The sequence below is a fragment of the Heterodontus francisci genome, chromosome 16 (genome assembly GCF_036365525.1).
Source record: "Heterodontus francisci isolate sHetFra1 chromosome 16, sHetFra1.hap1, whole genome shotgun sequence".
In the NCBI taxonomy this organism is placed as follows: Eukaryota; Metazoa; Chordata; class Chondrichthyes; order Heterodontiformes; family Heterodontidae; genus Heterodontus; species Heterodontus francisci.
Window position 1 is genome coordinate 26,283,465 of NC_090386.1, and position 17,994 is coordinate 26,301,458.

Below are 17,994 nucleotides of genomic sequence, written 5' to 3' on the forward strand. Positions count from 1 at the left end.
CCTTTCCAGGGGCAAGAGTAACACAAATTACTCTTTGGCGGTCACTCCCCGATTCATGAGTGCACTGCAGACTGCCTGATGTGACAGGCCCTACTGTATGACACTAGCAGATACCTTGCGAGTGAAGCTCTTACAACACCAGGAGCAAACGTACACCTCTGGGATGAAACTGGGATCGTGATGCTTCTTGAAATGCAAGTCCAGGAGCTGCTTCTGTCTGAATCTCTTATCACACTGGGGGCAGCTGAATGGCTTCTCCCCGGTGTGGATACGCTTATGCATTATCATGTGACGTTTCTGTGCACAAAACAAGAACAGTGATTGTTAGCAATAGACTGCTACTAAATCATATTGGTTTATAGGAAATAAAGAACTGAATGCTGGAAATGTGGAATAAAAACAGAAATTGTGGAAATACTTAGTAGGTCAGGTAACATCAGAAAGAGAAAAGAAAGGTTAAAGTTTCAGATAAAGACACTTCATTTGCCTAGTTCGCAATCCACTTCAAGGTAATTCATTGTATGCACAACACTGAGAGAGGTTTCTGAGAGATGTGCTAAAATCTGCTGGATATTTCCAGTGCTTTATGTTTTTAACTCTTCAGGGGTATTTGGCACAGGCCCAGGGCTGGCTTCATTGACAGCTATGAGGAAATATTTCAGATACTACAACTACTTCCATTGCAGTAAAAAGGCTAAGAAGGAGGTTTTTTAAATGATTGGTTTTGACAGGGTGAACACAGAACGGATATTTCCTGGTTGAGGAGTCAAAGACAAGGAGCCATCAATTTAAAATAATCAATGAGAGTGAAGAGAGAATATTTTTTACGCAGAATTGTTGGGAGCATCACAGGGTGCAGTTGAGGCAGACACCATTGCATCATTTAAGTGAATATTAGGATTCAAACCTGAAGATACAGATCAATGGGGAGAAAGGTGATCAGTCTACCATTGTCTAGCAAAGAGCTAGCGCATGTGCACACACACACAAGATAAGACGATAGTCCTCCTTCTGCTCTGTAAACTTCTAAGGTTCTTCTACTGGAAACACTTGACATGGTCTGCAGATGGGGCCCAATGATCATTTTTCCTTCAGTAATTTTTCAAAACTGAATAAGGCATAGCCTTAAATTTAGAAAGGGAAGGGTGAAAAGACAGTTTAAAATCACCAAGGCTGAACAGGAACAATAACATTAGAGATCTCAATCAAGGCTAGCAGTATAACACCCTGCCTGCAACTCTTGCATAATATTCCAGCATTCAACAGTCAAAAGATCAAATATTAAGTATGAACTTCACTATTAGCCCCTTTGAAAAATCAAGAGGAAATATTAGATGTTTCCTCCAGTGGCTCAATACCCTGGGTAAAGAAGAATAATATCAATCATCTGTGCTCCTGCTCATTTTCACTATCCAGCGACTATCTGTAAGAGGTATAAGAAGTACTTGGCTGTCGGGTGGGAATAGAATCGGACTTGGCTGTGAAACTCCAGCAGTTGAACAGTTTGACAACACACACTGGATGGTAGCCTCCCTCAAAAAAGGTTCAGATTTCTTTTTTGGCTAAATTTGCAGCATTACGAATTGATCACACAGATCTTCATTACATAGTTAACAGCAGCTGAGTATTAAAAAAAAATTGGTTTGGGATCCTGAAATAATTTTATTCACTTGAACAATACATATACATCTGGAGTAGACTGCACCTACAAACTCTTCAGCAGTATACCTGTTTACATGCATAATCACACTGGTCACACTTGAAGCGTTTCTCATTCTTGTGGGTCTTTTGGTGCTGGATAAGTGCATAGCGCTCATGGAATGTAGACTCACAGTAGCGACACTTCATGCTTGAGCTTGTGTAGGAATGTTGCTTTCGTAAATGGACGCCTAAAAATTGCAGAAGTTGATAAACAATAAGATTTAAATTGAGTGGTTAACTCTGTTGGCAATTTTAAAAGGATATTAGGGTAGGATGATAGCCAGTCAGCAGCCCATTCTATTTATCTTCCCATTTTTATTTCCATTGACTTCAATCAGGAGAGATGTAAAACAGGCTGCCAAATTGTTCACACCAAATCACAATTACCCCCATGGTCTTTCCGTCTTTTCCACATCTTTAATGCTGGCAAAAAAAAATAATTTAACTGCATAACCATGATGACACTTTATATAAGTGAGCCCCAAGGCTCCATGGCAAGGGCCCATGATAATAGAGAATCTTGGACACTTCTGCTCTGTACTGGCAACAATGTCATGATGACCTTACACATGTGCCTGCTAAACATGTGTTTACTCCAGAATCATTTAAGATCACCTTAATTCCAACTCTCTGTGGTTGAAACTTAAATAAAGAATTTCTGTTACCAACTTCACAGGTCAATTGTAATGATGCTACCCATTTGGCAGTGCATACTGCGGGATCAGTTTTTGTTATGAGTCTCTTTTCTGCCAGTTATTCAAGTGCAGGAACTGGGATTACTCGCTTATATCCTTGCTGTTTTGAGAGTATTGGCACAATTTATCTAGCAGCTTGAGCAGGAAGTGACTAGCTTAATTGGTTGTACAATGTTTTAGATGCACAAGGAGAGGGTACCACAAAATGTCATGCAATGTACAGTCGAGCAAATGCAAAGAATGACATTAATTTGTCTCCTTTAATGCTGGGCTACATTTTTCTGATTGAGGAGACACTTAGTACCTAGCCGTTTTTATTCCAAAATAAACTGAATGGCAGAACAACAGGCATTCTAAGATTTAGAAAGGTTAAATAAAAGCTGGAATTTCAAGGAACTGACGTCGTACAAAACTACCTCTCGTATTTCGCCCATGTCACCAGTGGAGATAGCAGGTAAATTGAAGGTCGTCACCTTGGGAAAGTCTCACGCACCTCATAGTGGCCAACTCAGGAGTGGCATTAACAGAGGTCAACGAGCAGCAAAGCCTGGCTACCCGACCAAACCCAACTATGTGTCGGACTCGGGTCGAGTTGGTATTCTGCGTTCAGCATTCGTGCTCGGGTCAGGTTGGACTTTACTGTTTTGTTTCCTATTGTTTTTATTTTAATCTACGATTTTTTTTCTGTTTCAATAATATGTTTGTTATTTTTGGGTCAGGTTGGGCATTTAAAAAAATTAAAGGACTCAGGCCCGGGTTGGCTGTTGTCGGGTTGGGCTTTAATTTTATACCTGAGCCAGGCTTTAATGAACAGATTGCCAGGTGGGTGAAAGAGTTGGGCCATATCCAAATTTCTCACTAGTTATTTGTGACAGTCAGCCAGCAGGAAGCACACATCTGCGAGGTGAACCAATTTATGTCTCTTTTTTTGTAACTTCCAATAATCTGGTGCTAGAGTTGGAAAGCTAATGATGAACTGTTATAAAACACTGCTTCCATCTCAACTGGACTATTGTATCCAATTCTGGGCATCACACTTTAGAAAGGATGTGAAGGCATTGGAGAGGGTGGAGAAAGGATTTATGAGAATGGTTCCGGGGATGAGGGACTTCAGTTACGTGGATAAACTGGTAAAGCTGGAACTGTTCTCCTTAAAGAGAAGACTGAAAGGAGATGTGATCGAGGTATTCAAAATCATGAGGGGCACGGACTGAGTAGTTAGGGAGATACTGTTCCCATTGGCAGAAGGGTTGAGAACCACAGGGCACCAATTTAAGGCGATTGGCAAAAAAAAAGAGGCAACATGAGGGAAAACGTTTTTACGCAGCGAGTGGTTAGGATCGGGAATATACTGCATGAGAGAGTGGTGAAGACAGATTCAATCATGGCTTTCAAACGGGAATTGGATTATTATCTGAAAAGATTTGCAGGGCTACGGCGAAAAGACAGGGGAGTGGTACCAACTGAGTTGCTCTCACAGAGAGCAGGCATGGAGACAACAGACTGAATAGCCTCCTTCTGTATTTTATGATACTAGATATCTATATTGAGGTTATCTCCACATTAGCAGTGGGAAGATGATGAAAATGCATTCTAAATGTTTTTAGTAACCCAACACACCTACCAAACTCCCCCCACCCCACCAATGTTGATTTAGAAGAAAGGTTGATTCAGTAGTCTTAAGATCTACCCAAATTAGCTGATCCAACCAGGAAGAAGTCAGCAAAATTGTCCTCCATGAACTGAAGCCTTCCATTGCTTACACCTACTTTAACATGTGTTAATATTAAGAGTCAACTAGAGCAGCACGATTCCCTGCTCACTAATTCTAACAAAAATTCAACTGCAAGTATAAAGCAAGAACACCAGTTTATGTTCACATCAACTCAAATAGAAGACAAAATCGACACCCACACAAAACTGAATCATTTCCAATTTAGCCAGTTGTTATGACTGTGCCAGCCAATACTTTAACGTCAAACTGTTGAAGTATTGTGACTGTGGCAGACAGAATGCTGTACAGACTTGAGAAGAACTCAACTATTACAGCATTAACATTCGCAATGCCCTTTTAAATCTTTTTTAAAATCTGATTTTTATTTCAAAATGCAATGATCACACAATGGCGACATCACAAAGAGGCACAAAAATAACAACTGGATTTATATCACGCCTTTAATGTAGCAAACGACCCCATGGTGCTTCATAGGTGCGTGATTGAACAAAATCTGATACCGGAGCACATAAGGAGATATTAGGGAAGATGACCAAAAGCTTGGACAAAGAGGTAGGTTTTAACGAGCGTGTTAAAGGAAGAGAAGCAGTATACAGACTTGAGGGGTTTAGGGAGTGAATTCCAGAATTTAGCGCCAAGGCAGCTAACAGCATAGTTGCCAATGGTGGAATGATTAAAATCAGGGATGTAGAGGGTTCTCAGAGGGTTGTAGTGCTGTAAGAAGTTACAGAGATAGGGACTGCGAGGCCATGGAGGTATCTGAAAACAAGGATCAGGATTTTAAAATTGAAATGTTGCTTAACTGGGAGCCAACTGAGGTCAGCGAGCACAGGGGTGATGGGTGAACGGTACAATGGGAGCTAGGATATGGGCAGCAGTTTTGGGTAAGGTCAGGTTTGGAAGGTGAAAGATGGGAGGTCAACAATGGAACAGTCAGGTCTAGCAATGAGAAAGGCATGGATGAAGGTTTCAGCAGCAGAGCAGCCGAAGCAGGGGCAGAGTCAAGCACATTACAAAGGGTGAAGTAGGTGGTCGTGGTGATGATGCGGTTCTGTGTTCACAGGTTTATCTCGGGGTCAAATATGACACCAAGGTTGTGAATGGTCTGGTTCAGCCTCAGACAGTTGCTGGGAGAGAGATGGAGTCGATGGCTAGGGAACAGAGGTTGTAGCGAGGACCAAAGAAAATGGCTTTGGTCTTCCTGATATTTAATTGGAGGAAATTTGTGTTCAGGCAGTACTGCATGTTGGACAATCAGTGTGACAATTCAGAGAGAGTGCAGGGGTTGAAAGAGGTGGTGGTGAGGGAGAGCTGGGTGTCGGCATTGTACGTTTGGAAGCTAACACTGGCTGGGATTTTATGAGTCCTGTGGCATTCCTGACAGCGGGACCGGAAGTTGGAGTAACTTCTGCTTCCACCATTTTTCCTATTTTACACACAATTTGATATGTAAATGAACCATGCGGCAACAGGCACGGGAGACACATGGGATTATGGCGCGGGGGCGGCCTTTCATTGGTGAAACCCGCCATATTGTGCCAAGCACATGATCACTACAGCTATAAGGCATTCTGTGCCTGAAGCCTCTCGGATCAGCAGCCTTCCTGTTATGTAAGTCTCTGCAAAGTAACCTGAATTAAGACTTGTACTTAATTCAAAATGCTTTTGCCTCCCTTAATTTTTGTACTCCAGCACCAACTTCACAACATTTATTTTTCTCTCTAACAAAAGCACAGAAAATGTCAGGTAGCAGGCAACATCCTGCCCCACAGTTCAGTGATGCTTCCCTGCAGGCCATCAGGGAAAGACAGGTGGCCCTCTTCCCTGCAGATTGACTCAGAAGACCCTCCTGCCTGACGAAGACGGCCTGGATGGAGGTAGCAGAGGAGGTCTCGAACTGTAGGGTGACGCGCCGAGCCTGGGTGCAGTGTCGCAAGCGACTTGCTCAGATCGGCAAGGGCAAGTGGTCTTTCTGAAGCTGTTCCGTTGTTTTAAGGGGGGGTTTAAGACTAGAATCTGGGGCACAAGCTGGTGTGCACGGCACAGACACGTCCCAGCAACTGAGGGAGCATGTGCCAGCCGAGTCCCTTGATAATCGGAGGACTGCTGGGGACCAGGCCCCTGCTCAGCCCCACACTCATGATGATCCTCTGTTTGTAGCTACTAGACGTCTGCTGGATGTGCAACAAAGCCATGTGGAAAAAATGTCAGAGATGCCTGAGGTCATGCGTGGCTTTGCACAGAGTCCATGCAATCCATGACATCTGCCATGTCCTAGGCATTTGAGTGTATGGCTTCCTCAGTCGAGAGTTTGACGAACTCCGTGGTGAATCTGGTTGAGTACTTGAGCCATATGTGATCTGACCTGCACTTCATCACTGTTGCCGTGGGCACCATGTCGCAGAATATAAGTGAGAGGGAGACGAGGAACCTGGACCTCCCTCCAGGTGCTTCTTCCCCTCAGGGAGACAGGTGGGTGCCATCGTGCACACAGATGGAGGAGGAGGACATGCCAGCTGTCCCGGGAGATTCCTCTCAGAACCTCGCAGGGTAAGCAGCATCTCATCCTCCGCCACCACCCCACCAACCCCCGGCACTGACTGCCACCCCGCCCCCTTTCTTCCAGCAGACGAACAGACGGGGGATAATCAATCACCATTGCTGCAGACCCCCAGTAGGATGGAGCCATCACGGACCCGTTCCTCCAGAGGACATCTGCCATGGTCATCCACAGCACCAAGGTAGTGCAATGAGCAGACTGGCTCCACCTCAGTTGCTAATACCAGGGAAGCACCTGGACATTGTGGGAGAAAACAGAAGAAGAAACAGTTTTGAGCATGAAGGTGGCACTGGTGCTATAAATATTGTGCAACTCTTCCAGAAGTTTAAATACATCTTTATTTACTTTAATATTTGATGCAGTCTCGTAAATCATTTGTTTGGTTTCAGATGAAAAGAAAAATATTAATTGGAGGCCTATGCGAGGAATGAACTGATGTTTGCAAAGCCTTTCAGAAAATGTCCAGTGTCCATTTATCATTGCTAATTGAGCCTTCAGTCTTAAATGTTTGTCATTTGACAATTATTCATTTTTTTCACTAATGACATGCCTTATATTTGTGGTTCTGCAGTCACGCTCTCGCTTTCCTTGTCGTGCTGTGCTTTTGGTTCCATTGTCGCCCAGAGAAGGTTTCACATGCTTGTCACATTTGGGCGGCACAGTGGCGCAGTGGTTAGCACCGCAGCCTCACAGCTCCAGCGACCCGGGTTCAATTCTGGGTACTGCCTGTGTGGAGTTTGCAAGTTCTCCCTGTGTCTGCGTGGGTTTTTTCCGGGTGCTCCGGTTTCCTCCCACAGCCAAATGACTTGCAGGTTGGTAGGTAAATTGGCCATTAGTAATTGCCCCTAGTATAGGTAGGTGGTAGGGAAATATAGGGACAGGTGGTGATGTGGTAGGAATATGGGATTAGCGTAGGATTAGTATAAATGGGTGGTTGATGGTCGGCACAGACTTGGTGGGCCGAAGGGCCTGTTTCAGTGCTGTATCTCTAAATAAATAAAGTGCACCAAAGCTTCTTTTAGATTACAGCAATGAACAAGACCTCAGACATATGTAAACTTATGTGGGTAATTTTTATTTTTTTTCCCACCAACATTCCTTGAAGTGGCTTTTTGTTGGCTGTTACATACAAATATGAGGTTAGAACCATAGAAAAGTTACGGCTCAGAAGGACACCATTCAGCCATCCTGTCTGCGCCGGCTGAAAAAACTAGCCGCCCAATGTAATCCTAACTTCCAGCACCTTGTCAGTAGCCTTGGAGGTCTCAGCACTTCAGGTGCATGTCCAGGTCTCTCTGATGTCCCCTGCATGTCTCTCCATGGCCCTCATGTCTATAACGGCATCGGTGTCCTCCTCCTTACCCTCATAGTCTTCCTCATCTGAGGAGGACTGGTGTTCCTCCTGTTCCTCCACCTGCAGAATATTGCCGCATCTAATTGTAAGGTTGTGCAAGACACAGCTGATAGCGATTATTCGTGACACCCTCTGTGGCGCGTACTGAAGAGCCCCCCCAGACCGGTCTAGGCAACAGAATCGCAGTTTCAGCACGCCAATGGTGTGTTCAATGATGGCTCTGGTGGATGCGTGAGTAGCACTGCACCCCTCTTCAGCAGCATTTTGGGAATGCCACACTGGTATCGTCAACCATGTACAAAGGGGGTACCCTCGTTACAGAGGATCCAGCCGTCCACTTCAGCTGGTTCCTCGAAAACTCCTGGCAGCTGAGAGTTCCTCAAAATGTATGAGTCATGACAGCTCCCAGGAAATGTGCATAAGCATGTATGATTTTTCTCCTGTGGTCGCAAACCAGTTGTACCTTTAAAGAGTGGAAGCCTTTACGCTTCACAAAGACAGCAGGCTGGTCCAAGGGGCCTCTAATGGCCACATAAGTAGTCGATCACCCCTTGCACTCTAGGGAACCTAGCAATGGTGCCGAAGGCCACAGTCCTTGCTACCTGGTGTTCTCGCCTACAGGTATGTAGATGAAATCATTGGCACATCAAAAAAGGGCACTGGCCACCTCTCTGATGCACCAATGGGTTGCAGACTGTGATATGCCACATATGTCACCCGTAGATCCCTAGAAGGACACACTAGCACACAAATTGAGTGCAACAGTCACCTTGAAGGCAACCGGCATGGGATTCCAACAGAAAGGAAACAAAGAGTAGGAATAAACGTGTCTTTTCCCGAGTGGCAGACAGTGACTAGTGGGGTACCGCAGGGATCAGTGCCAGGACCCCAGCTATTCACAATGTATATTAATGATATAGATGAGGGAATTAAATGTAATATATCCAAGTTTGCAGACGACACAAAGCTGGGTGGGAGTGTGAACTGTGAGGAGGATTCAGAGAAGCTCCAGTGTGATTTGGACAGGTTGAGTGAGTGGACAAATAGATGGCAGATGCAGTATAATCAGGATAAATGTAAGGTTATTCACTTTGGAGGCAAAAACAGGAAGGCAGATTATTATCTGAATGGCAATAAATTGGGAAAGGGGAAGGTGCAGCGAGACCTGGGTGTCCTTGTGCACCAGTCGCTGAAAGTAAGCATGCAGGTGCAGCTGGCAGTTAAGAAGGCGAATGGTATGTTGGCCTTCATAGCGAGAGGATTTGAGTACAGGAGCAGGGATATCTTGCTGCAATTATACAAGGCCTTGGTGAGACCACACCTGAAGTATTGTGTGCAGTTTTTGTCGCCTTATCTGAGGAAGGATGTTCTTGCTATAGAGGGAGTGCAGCAAAGGTTCACCAGACTGATTCCTGGGATGGCAGGACTGATGTATGAAGAGAGATTGGGTCGATTAGGTTTGTATTTGCTACAGTTTAGATGAATGAGAGGGGATCTCATAGAAACCTACAAAATTCTAACAGGACTGGACAGACTAGATGTAGGAAGGATGTTCCCGATGGCAGGCGAGTCCAGGACCAGGGGTCACAGTCTAAGGATAAAGGGTAAGCCATTTAGAACTGAGATGAGGAGAGATTTCTTCACCCAGAGAGTGGTGAACCTGTGGAATTCTCGAGCACGGAAAGCAGTTGAGGCTAAATCATTAGATATATTCAAGAAAGAGTTAGATATAGTTCTTAGGGCTAAAGGGATCAAGGGATACGGGGAGAAAGCAGGAGCAGGGTACTGAGTTTGGATGATCAGCCATGATCATACTGAATGGCGCAGCAGGCTTGAAGGGCCGAATGGCCTACTCCTGCTCCTATTCTTCTATTTCATGCAACATCCTTAGGTGCCTCCGACATTGCCTCTCTGATATTTGAAGGTAATTTGTCCTTGCCCTGAGGATGTGATGACACACCAGTTCCATCTTCGATAAGGCCGCTCCCGGATGTTATCATTCATAGCATCCTCACCTTCCTGTTCTGCCTGTTGCTGGCATTCAGCTATTATGCAATGAGGGAAAAGAGCCCCCATTACTCGCTCCCTCTACTCTTCTTCCCATGGTACTTGGCAAATTGGGTGTATGAGACCAAAGTCAATGCAGTTTTTCTGAATAATAAAAAAGCAGAGCATTGCAATTTAGCCCTCTGTTGCCAGTCAGCTGAAGCATCGAGGCAATTAGCAATTCGCTTTTATGTGCCTTAGAATTGCAGTCAGGTAGAAGACATACCCACTATCATTTGTCTCCTCCCACTCTCCTTGTAATCCTCAAGTGGTCATGTGGTTTGCACTATCATTGGAGGAAATGGTGTGCGTAGAATTTAAGGCAAGTCTCTCCACCTTCCAACCTCCTCCGGCAACCTTCCAGCCTTAGCCCATCACCCTTGACCCACCCAATGTTACCCTTCTCTCCATTACCATTGAACCTCCCCCCATTACCGTGCACAGTGTCATAATCAATTTATTCATGCCATCCCTCCCCCCTGTTCCTACTCCCATTACCATTGACATGCGAACTCTGATCGTTGATCCTCCTCAAATCGACCTTAATATTGTTGCTGAGTCCCGTTCCCCTCCCGATGATGTTGTAGAATACCCAACCATAAGTCTTGGCTATCCCCCCCACAGGATTCATTTGCCCCCATTGACTGTGACTGTTCCCTCTGCCAGCCAGGACCTTGAAGTCGCCCCACAGGTCCCCGACATTGACAGCACTCATCCCTCCCTTTAGGCCCTTCCTGACTATCTTCTGACTGTAAAACTCAAATCAACCACGATCCCCGCAGCTGCCCACATCCAGCTTCAGCACCAATAATAACTACTACACAAGCTGGGCACTCCGCTCCTCCCTCCCCTGCTCCTCCATGCACGTAATCACCCCATCCTTTCCTCCCAGAGTACTCTCCCCTGCTCCTCCCTGTACCTGATCACCCTACTCTTTGTCTTCCAGTCCTCCCTCCCCTACTCCTCCATGTAGACCCACCTTTGCCATCAACCCAAGAAGAATCACCCTTGCTGGTGCCAAGCCTGGAGGCAAACATCCACTCCAATGGTGGTGTTCATTGTGTCGATGAGTTAAAGAGAGAACAACACAGACCTGAGAATCAACTGCACAAAGCCAACTGTTGTACACCACGTTGAAACATGAATTGGGGTGCATGGGACTAGTACTCGCTGTTCACTTAATCTGGCAGGTAGGACTTAATTGTAACTACGTGTAGAGTAATGACTATTCATGGCATGTAAAGTTTCAATCCGCCACCGTGTAGGTGGTGGGGGGGGGGGGGACCCCGGAACGCCGCAAACACGCCGTCGACAATTTCTCTAAAATATCCCGCTGTCAGGAATTCGAAAAAACACCTCCTGCCTAGTTAAATCACACTGCACACCACCAAATCCACTCTTGTAGAGCCCATAAAATTCCACCCACTGTGTTTTTGGATTATGTGGTCGAGGGGCAGCATGTAGATGAGAAATAGGAGGGAGCCAAGGATAGATCCCTGAGGGATACCAGAGGTAACGGTGCGGGAGCGGAAAGAGAAGCCATTGCAGGTATCTCCATCTCCTTGGCTATGATTAGGTAGGTAAGAATGGAACCAGAAGAGTGCAGTCCTACCCAACTGGACGACGGTGGAGAGGCTTTGGAGAGGGATGGTGTGGTCAATCGCGTAAAAGGCTGCAGACAGGTCGAGATGGACAAGGAGGGATAGTTCACTTTTGTCACAGACACATAGGATGTCCTTTATGACTTTGATAAGAGCCATTTTGGTACTGTGCTGGAGTGCAGATCTGATTGAAGGGATTCAAACATGGAGTTCCGGGAAAGATGGGCACGGATTCGGGAAGTGACAACACGTTCAAGGACTTTGGAGAGGAAAGGGAGGTTAGAGATGAGGCAGTAGCTTGCAAAAACAGAGGGGTCAAGGTTGGGTTTTTGGAAGGAGGGGTGGTTGATGACAGATTTGAAGGGGAAAGGGATAGAACCTGAGGAGACAGAACTGTTAACATCAGGTAACATGGGATCAGGAAGGGAAGCTGTATGAGCAGCATTTTAGGGGAACAGGGTCGAGGGAGCAGGAAGTGGGTATCATGGAAAAAATAAATTCGGAGGGCTAGAAACGAGAGAAAGATGCGAGTTCAGGGCTGGAGTAGGGGGGAACCTGAGGGTTAGGGGAAGGGAGGTAAATGGTAGAGGCAACTGAACAGATAGTCTCAATCTTAGTGACAAGAAGTTCATGAGCTCTTTGGACTTGTTGGAGGTGAGGGTGGAGGTACCGGGGTGAGGAGTTTAAGAAGACAGTTTATAGTATAGTTGATGGTTAACTTTGCATTCTAGGATGATCCTGAAATAGTGATCAATTTTGGCTGAGGACAGCAGGACCTGATAGTGCTTTATATGGTCCAGCTAGATCTGGCGTGATCTAGTCTGCTGTGCACATTCATGTCTGCGTCCCTCGGACTTAAGGGAGTGGAGATGAGGGCCGTACCACGGTGAGACAGAGTTTAGTGAAGTCAAGGGCATCAAAGGTGAGGGTGTGATTGAACAGATCAGCAGCTGTTGAAATGGCACTGTAAATGGCAGGTCAAAGGCTAGACAGCTGGGAATTTGAAAGTGCAGTTGTAACTGGCTCAGGAAACAGTTTTTCTGGGGCAGACACAGAAGAACGTGGGGTTGGGAAGGGCAAGGGATGTGGGTTGCGAGCGATACAATGCGAGGAAGTGATCAGAGATAGTTTTATCTGCGAATGACACAATGGGAAAAGTAAGGTCAGGCGAGATAAGATCAAGGGGATGTACATTTATAACAATCTTCAGTCAGAAGTGCTGAGTTGATGATCCATCTTGGCCTCCTCCTGAAGTTCCCAGCATCACAGATGCCAGACTTCAGCCAATTCGATTCACTCCGCGTGATATCAAGAAACGACTGAAGGCACGGGATACTGCAAAGGCTACAGGCCCTGACAATAGTACTGAAGACCTATGCTCCAGAACTTGCTGTTCCCCTAGCCAAGCTGTTCCAATACAGCTACAACACCGGCATCTACCCGGCAATGTGGAAAATTGCCCAAGTATGCCCTGTACACAAAAAGCAGGACAAGTCCAACCCGGCCAATTACCGCCCCATCAGTCTACCCTTAATCATCAGTAAAGTGATGGAAGGTGTCATTGACAATGCTATCAAGCGGCACTTGCCTTGCAATAACCTGCTCAGTGACACTCAGTTTGGGTTCCGCCAGGGCCATTCACTTCCTGACCTCATTACAGCCTTGGTTCAAACATGAACAAAAGGGCTGAACTCAAGAGATGAGGTGAAAGTGACTGCCCTTGACATCAAAGCAGCATTTGACCGAGTATGGCATGAAGGAGCCCTAGCAAAACTGAAATCAATGGGAATCAGGGGGAAAACTTTCCGCAGGTTGGAGTCATACCTAGCACAAAGGAAGATGGTTGCGGTTGTTGGAAGTCAATCATCTCAGCTCCAGGATATCACTGCAGGAGTTCCTCAGGGTAGTGTCCTAGGCCCAACCATCTTCAGCTGCTGCATCAATAACCTTCCTTCAATCATAAGGTCAGAAGTCAGGATGTTTGCTGATTATTGCACAACGTTTAGCACCATTTGCGACTCCTCAGATACTGAAGCAGTCCAAGTAGAAATGCAGCAAGACCTGGACAATATCCAGGTTTGGGCTGATAAGTGGCAAGTAACATTCGTGCCACACAAGTGCCAGGCAATGGCCATCTCCAACAAGAGAGAATCTAACCATCTCCCCTTGACATTCAATCGCATGATGATCGCTGAATCCCCCACTATCAACATTAACCAAAAACTGAACTGGAGTAGCCAGTGGCTACAAGAGCAAGCCAGAGGCTAGGAATGCTGCGGCGAGTAACTCACCTCCTGACTCCCCAAAGCCTGTCCACCATCTACAAGGCAGAAGTCAGGAGTATGATGGAATACACTCCACTTGCCTGGATGGGTGCAGCTCCAACAACGCTCAGGAAGCTCGACACCATCCAGGACAAAGCAGCCCGCTTGATTAGTACCCCATTCACAAACATTCACTTCCTCCACCACCGACGCACAGTGACAGCAGAGTGTACCATCTACAAGATGCACTGCAGTAAACCACCAAGGCTCCTTAGACAGCACCTTCCCAACCCACGACCTCTACCAAGGGTAGCTAAGGCATGGGAACACAACCACCTTCAAGTTTCCCTCCAAGTCACACACCTTCCTGACTTGGAACTACATCGCCGTTCCTTCACTGTCCCTGGGTCAAAATCCTGGAACTCCCTTCCTAACAGCACAGTGGGTGTACCCACTTCACATGGACTGCAGCGGTTTGACAAGGCAAGGGCAATTAGGGATGGGCAATAAATGCTGGCCACATCCCATGAATGAATAAAAAACAAGAGTTTGGGTAGAGGAGTTCATGTGGGGGAGAGATTAAGGGAGAATAGGAGGGCAGTGAACTCAGAGAAGAGACAGCAGGATGTGTTCAGATGGAGGGTAAAATCACCAAGGATGAGAAGTCACAGCAAGGATTTCAAATTAGAGGCAAGTGGGGTAGAAGAAGGTGAGATGCTCATAGGAGGAGATGGTGCCAGAGAAGTAGGGGAACAGACCAAGCTTGTGATTTGGTGATAAGAACACTACTACTGCAACAGTCTGGACAGGGCAAGCACTGGAAGGTATAGGTGAGAAGACTTCATTTAGAGGGAAAGGTGTCATCACCCCTCAGCCAGGTTTCTGTCAAGGCCATTATGTCAAGGTGGTGACTTACTGGGGAGGTAGTGGCACAGTGGTATTGCCACTGAACTAGTAGCCCAGAGGCCCAGGCTAGTGCTCTGGGGACATGGGTTTGAATCCCACCACGGCAGATGGTGAAATTTGAATTCAATTAATAAATCCGGAATTAAAAAAGCTAGTCTAATGGTGACCATGAAACCACTGTCGATTGTTGTAAAAACCCATCTGGTTCACTGATTTCTTCCCTAAAGGACATTAGCCTTCCTTACCTACACGTGACTCCATAACCACAGCAATGTGGTTGGCTTTTAAATGTAAGATGGTGCAGGAAGCCATCAAGGGCAATGCGGGATGGGAAATAAATGCTGGCTAGCCAGCGATGCCCACATCCCATGAATGAATAAAAAAAACCATCCACAATAAGTTAACGGATGGCAAGGGCCTTGTTCACAAGTGAATGAACATTCTGGAGGAAGATGCAGAGAAGGGCGGTGAGAGCTGATCCAGTGGCAGAGTCCAGAGGATCAGCACTGTGAGGAATCAGTATGATGGGGAGGAGATAGGAAAGAGTAGTCCCCAACAGGCATGTTGGGCAGGAAGGACAGTGAAAGAGTACAGGGATGAGAGTGGCCAAAGACCAAAAAGTGTGAAAATTAGTGGCCAAAGACAAAAAAGTCTGAAACTTTTCTTGACAAGGAATCATGTAATTCTAGCACTGTTAATGCTTTGTAATGAATGCATATGATCCCAGGCCGCTTAAAATGTGTTGGCCACTCGTTCTACTGCCACCACCTGGTTAGCCACTCTTTTTGTCAAGTTTGGAAAGGATGATTTCCCAAACCCCAATATCAGAAATCCGCCATTAGGCATAAATTTCACATTCCTGGAGAGTAGGATGGGCAGCAAGGCGTGCCTCGATGGGCCCTTTGGAGGATGCCAACAGGGGGAAGCTGTAAGCTTATCTAAGAAGCAATCAAGCCTGGGATGGCAGCAAGAGAGTAGGAATGTTGAGGAGTGCTGAAGGGTTGGGGTAGGAATTTGAGAGGGCAAACTGCCTAAGAGGAGAGGAATGAAAGGAAGCATTACAACAAGAGAAGGGTCTAAGAGGTGTAAAGTGGAAAAAAGGAGAAAAAAGAGGAAATAGGAGTGATGGGCTTGCATTTGTAGTGGCAGCCAAAGCATGTACATAAATGGACACAGGGAAACTCAAGTTACATAGCCCTGGTCACAAAGGAAGATTAGGATAATGTTATGAAAGTGATTCTGTGTTTTAAATATATTTTTTGAGGATTCATTTTTGAAAGATTGAAGAAATGTTAAACTTTGGGGTTTTCAAAGGGGGTCATGTAAAGGACGCTTGACTTTGAAAAACAGTCCCTGGAAATGTTTTTTAAAAGGGGCAGAGAGGTCTTGTGAGGAAAACAAACCTTTCCGATAAACCACTTGACTTCCAGCAACAACAACAAGCCTTTCCGGAAAACCGTCTGACTTCCAGATCAATAAGCAACAGAGAACTTTGGACACCTGGAGAAGCTGTTTACAAAGAAGCGACCGGTCAAGATTGATGGAGGTCAAAAGGTTGACCTCCTGCTATCAGTTTCACTTGTTTTGAGTTAGGGTTGAACCGTATAAAAAGGAAGAGAACTTCCAAGGAAAGAAGAGAATTCCCAAGGACCTCCCTAAAAGACCCCGAGAAGTCCACTGTGTCAACTCATCTCGTCTCCTGTCTTTGAAGAAAAGCCTGCTAAACCGATTCTCAATGCCGCCTGAAAAGAACTATTCTAAAACATCCCAGTGCCGGTCGAAGTGTACTCGGGAGGCCAAAATGTATGCCAGTTTTGGAACACAACCTATCTCATCTGTTGTTTCTTCAAGAATGAGCAAGTATTCAGCCCAATTTTTTTTGTCTGTAATAGAGCTGTAAAAACAAAAATCCCTTTATTTTTCCGGTTAACTGGGCTGTGTATGTATGTGACTGGCGAAGGTAAAAAGGGAACTTTTAATATTTCAATCTGTGTGTTTATGCTTTATTTCATCACTGGTTAAGACTTGTTTTATAATAAACAGATAATTTTGGTGTTTATTAAAGAAATCTGGTTGGTGTGTTTTATTCTGGGATAAAAATAAAGTCTATAATTGACCGTATCAGTAAGTGGGAAAAAAATTAAATATATGTTGTGAACAGTGGAGAAGTCGAACTAGAATAAACAGTACACTCCTCCTGCCTCGGTCGTAACATATAATTGGGGGGCTCTTTGCAGGATAAACCCAGCGCCAACGACGTACAACTATAAGTGGGGTAATAATAATTGAAAAAGGAAAAATAAAAAGAACCAGGTTTCTTGTGCAATAATCAAAGTTTACTCTACTGGAATGTCTTTAACAGTTGCTGCGACTTTTCTGGGGAAGAAGGATGTATCCCTGAGTGATTTGTGGAACTTAACCAAGGTTAAGCTAATAGCATTGGCAGCAAAATTGGCCTTAGAGTTAAAACCCAGAGCTAAGAAAACAGACATAATTGAACTAAGAGCACATCATCTGCAATTGGAAGAAATAGAAAGCAAACCAGAGGGTAGTGTAGTTGAATTCGCTAAAATTTAGTTACAGTTGAAGCAACTTGAGCTTGAACAGAAAAAGGAGGAAAAAGAATTGAAAAAACTTGAACTTGAAAGAGAATTGACAATGAAGAATCTTGAACTTGAAGAAAAGGAAAGGGAAAGAGAAGGAAAGGATTTCGAATTTTAAAAGATGGAACGAAGACAAAAGAGTGGCCTTGGTTCCAAGGAAAGTTCTGATGAGGAAAGATCTGACTCCAGCCTAGGACCCAGTGGAGTTTATATTTGTACAGGCCCTCCCCAAGTTTGAGGAAAGTGACGTAGAGGCATTTTTCACTTCTTTTGAAAAGATAGCTAAGCAGATGAATTGGAAAGCTGGACATGCTTATGCAAAGCAAATTGATGTGCAGAGCTCATGAAGTTTACGCTATGCTTCCTGAGGAGGTTTCTGCAGAGTACGAGATGGCAAAAAAAAAGCTATTCTCGCTCCGTATGAGTTGGTCCCTGAAGCATACAGGCAGAAATTTTGGAACCTCTGGAGATTGCCTGGCAGACTTGCATAGAATTTGAGCGGATAAAGCAAATTAATTTTGATCGTTGG

General features: G+C 45.3%; 1 protein-coding gene across 1 annotated transcript in view; it reads right to left on the reverse strand.

The window, feature by feature from the left end:
* Positions 1-17,994, reverse strand: part of LOC137378244 (transcriptional repressor CTCF-like) — a 97,878-nt gene that overhangs the window by 34,424 nt on the left and 45,460 nt on the right. Inside the window, 2 exon segments of the mRNA XM_068048471.1 lie at positions 115-297; positions 1,729-1,889. Coding sequence (XP_067904572.1) covers positions 115-297; positions 1,729-1,889 — 344 coding nt within the window.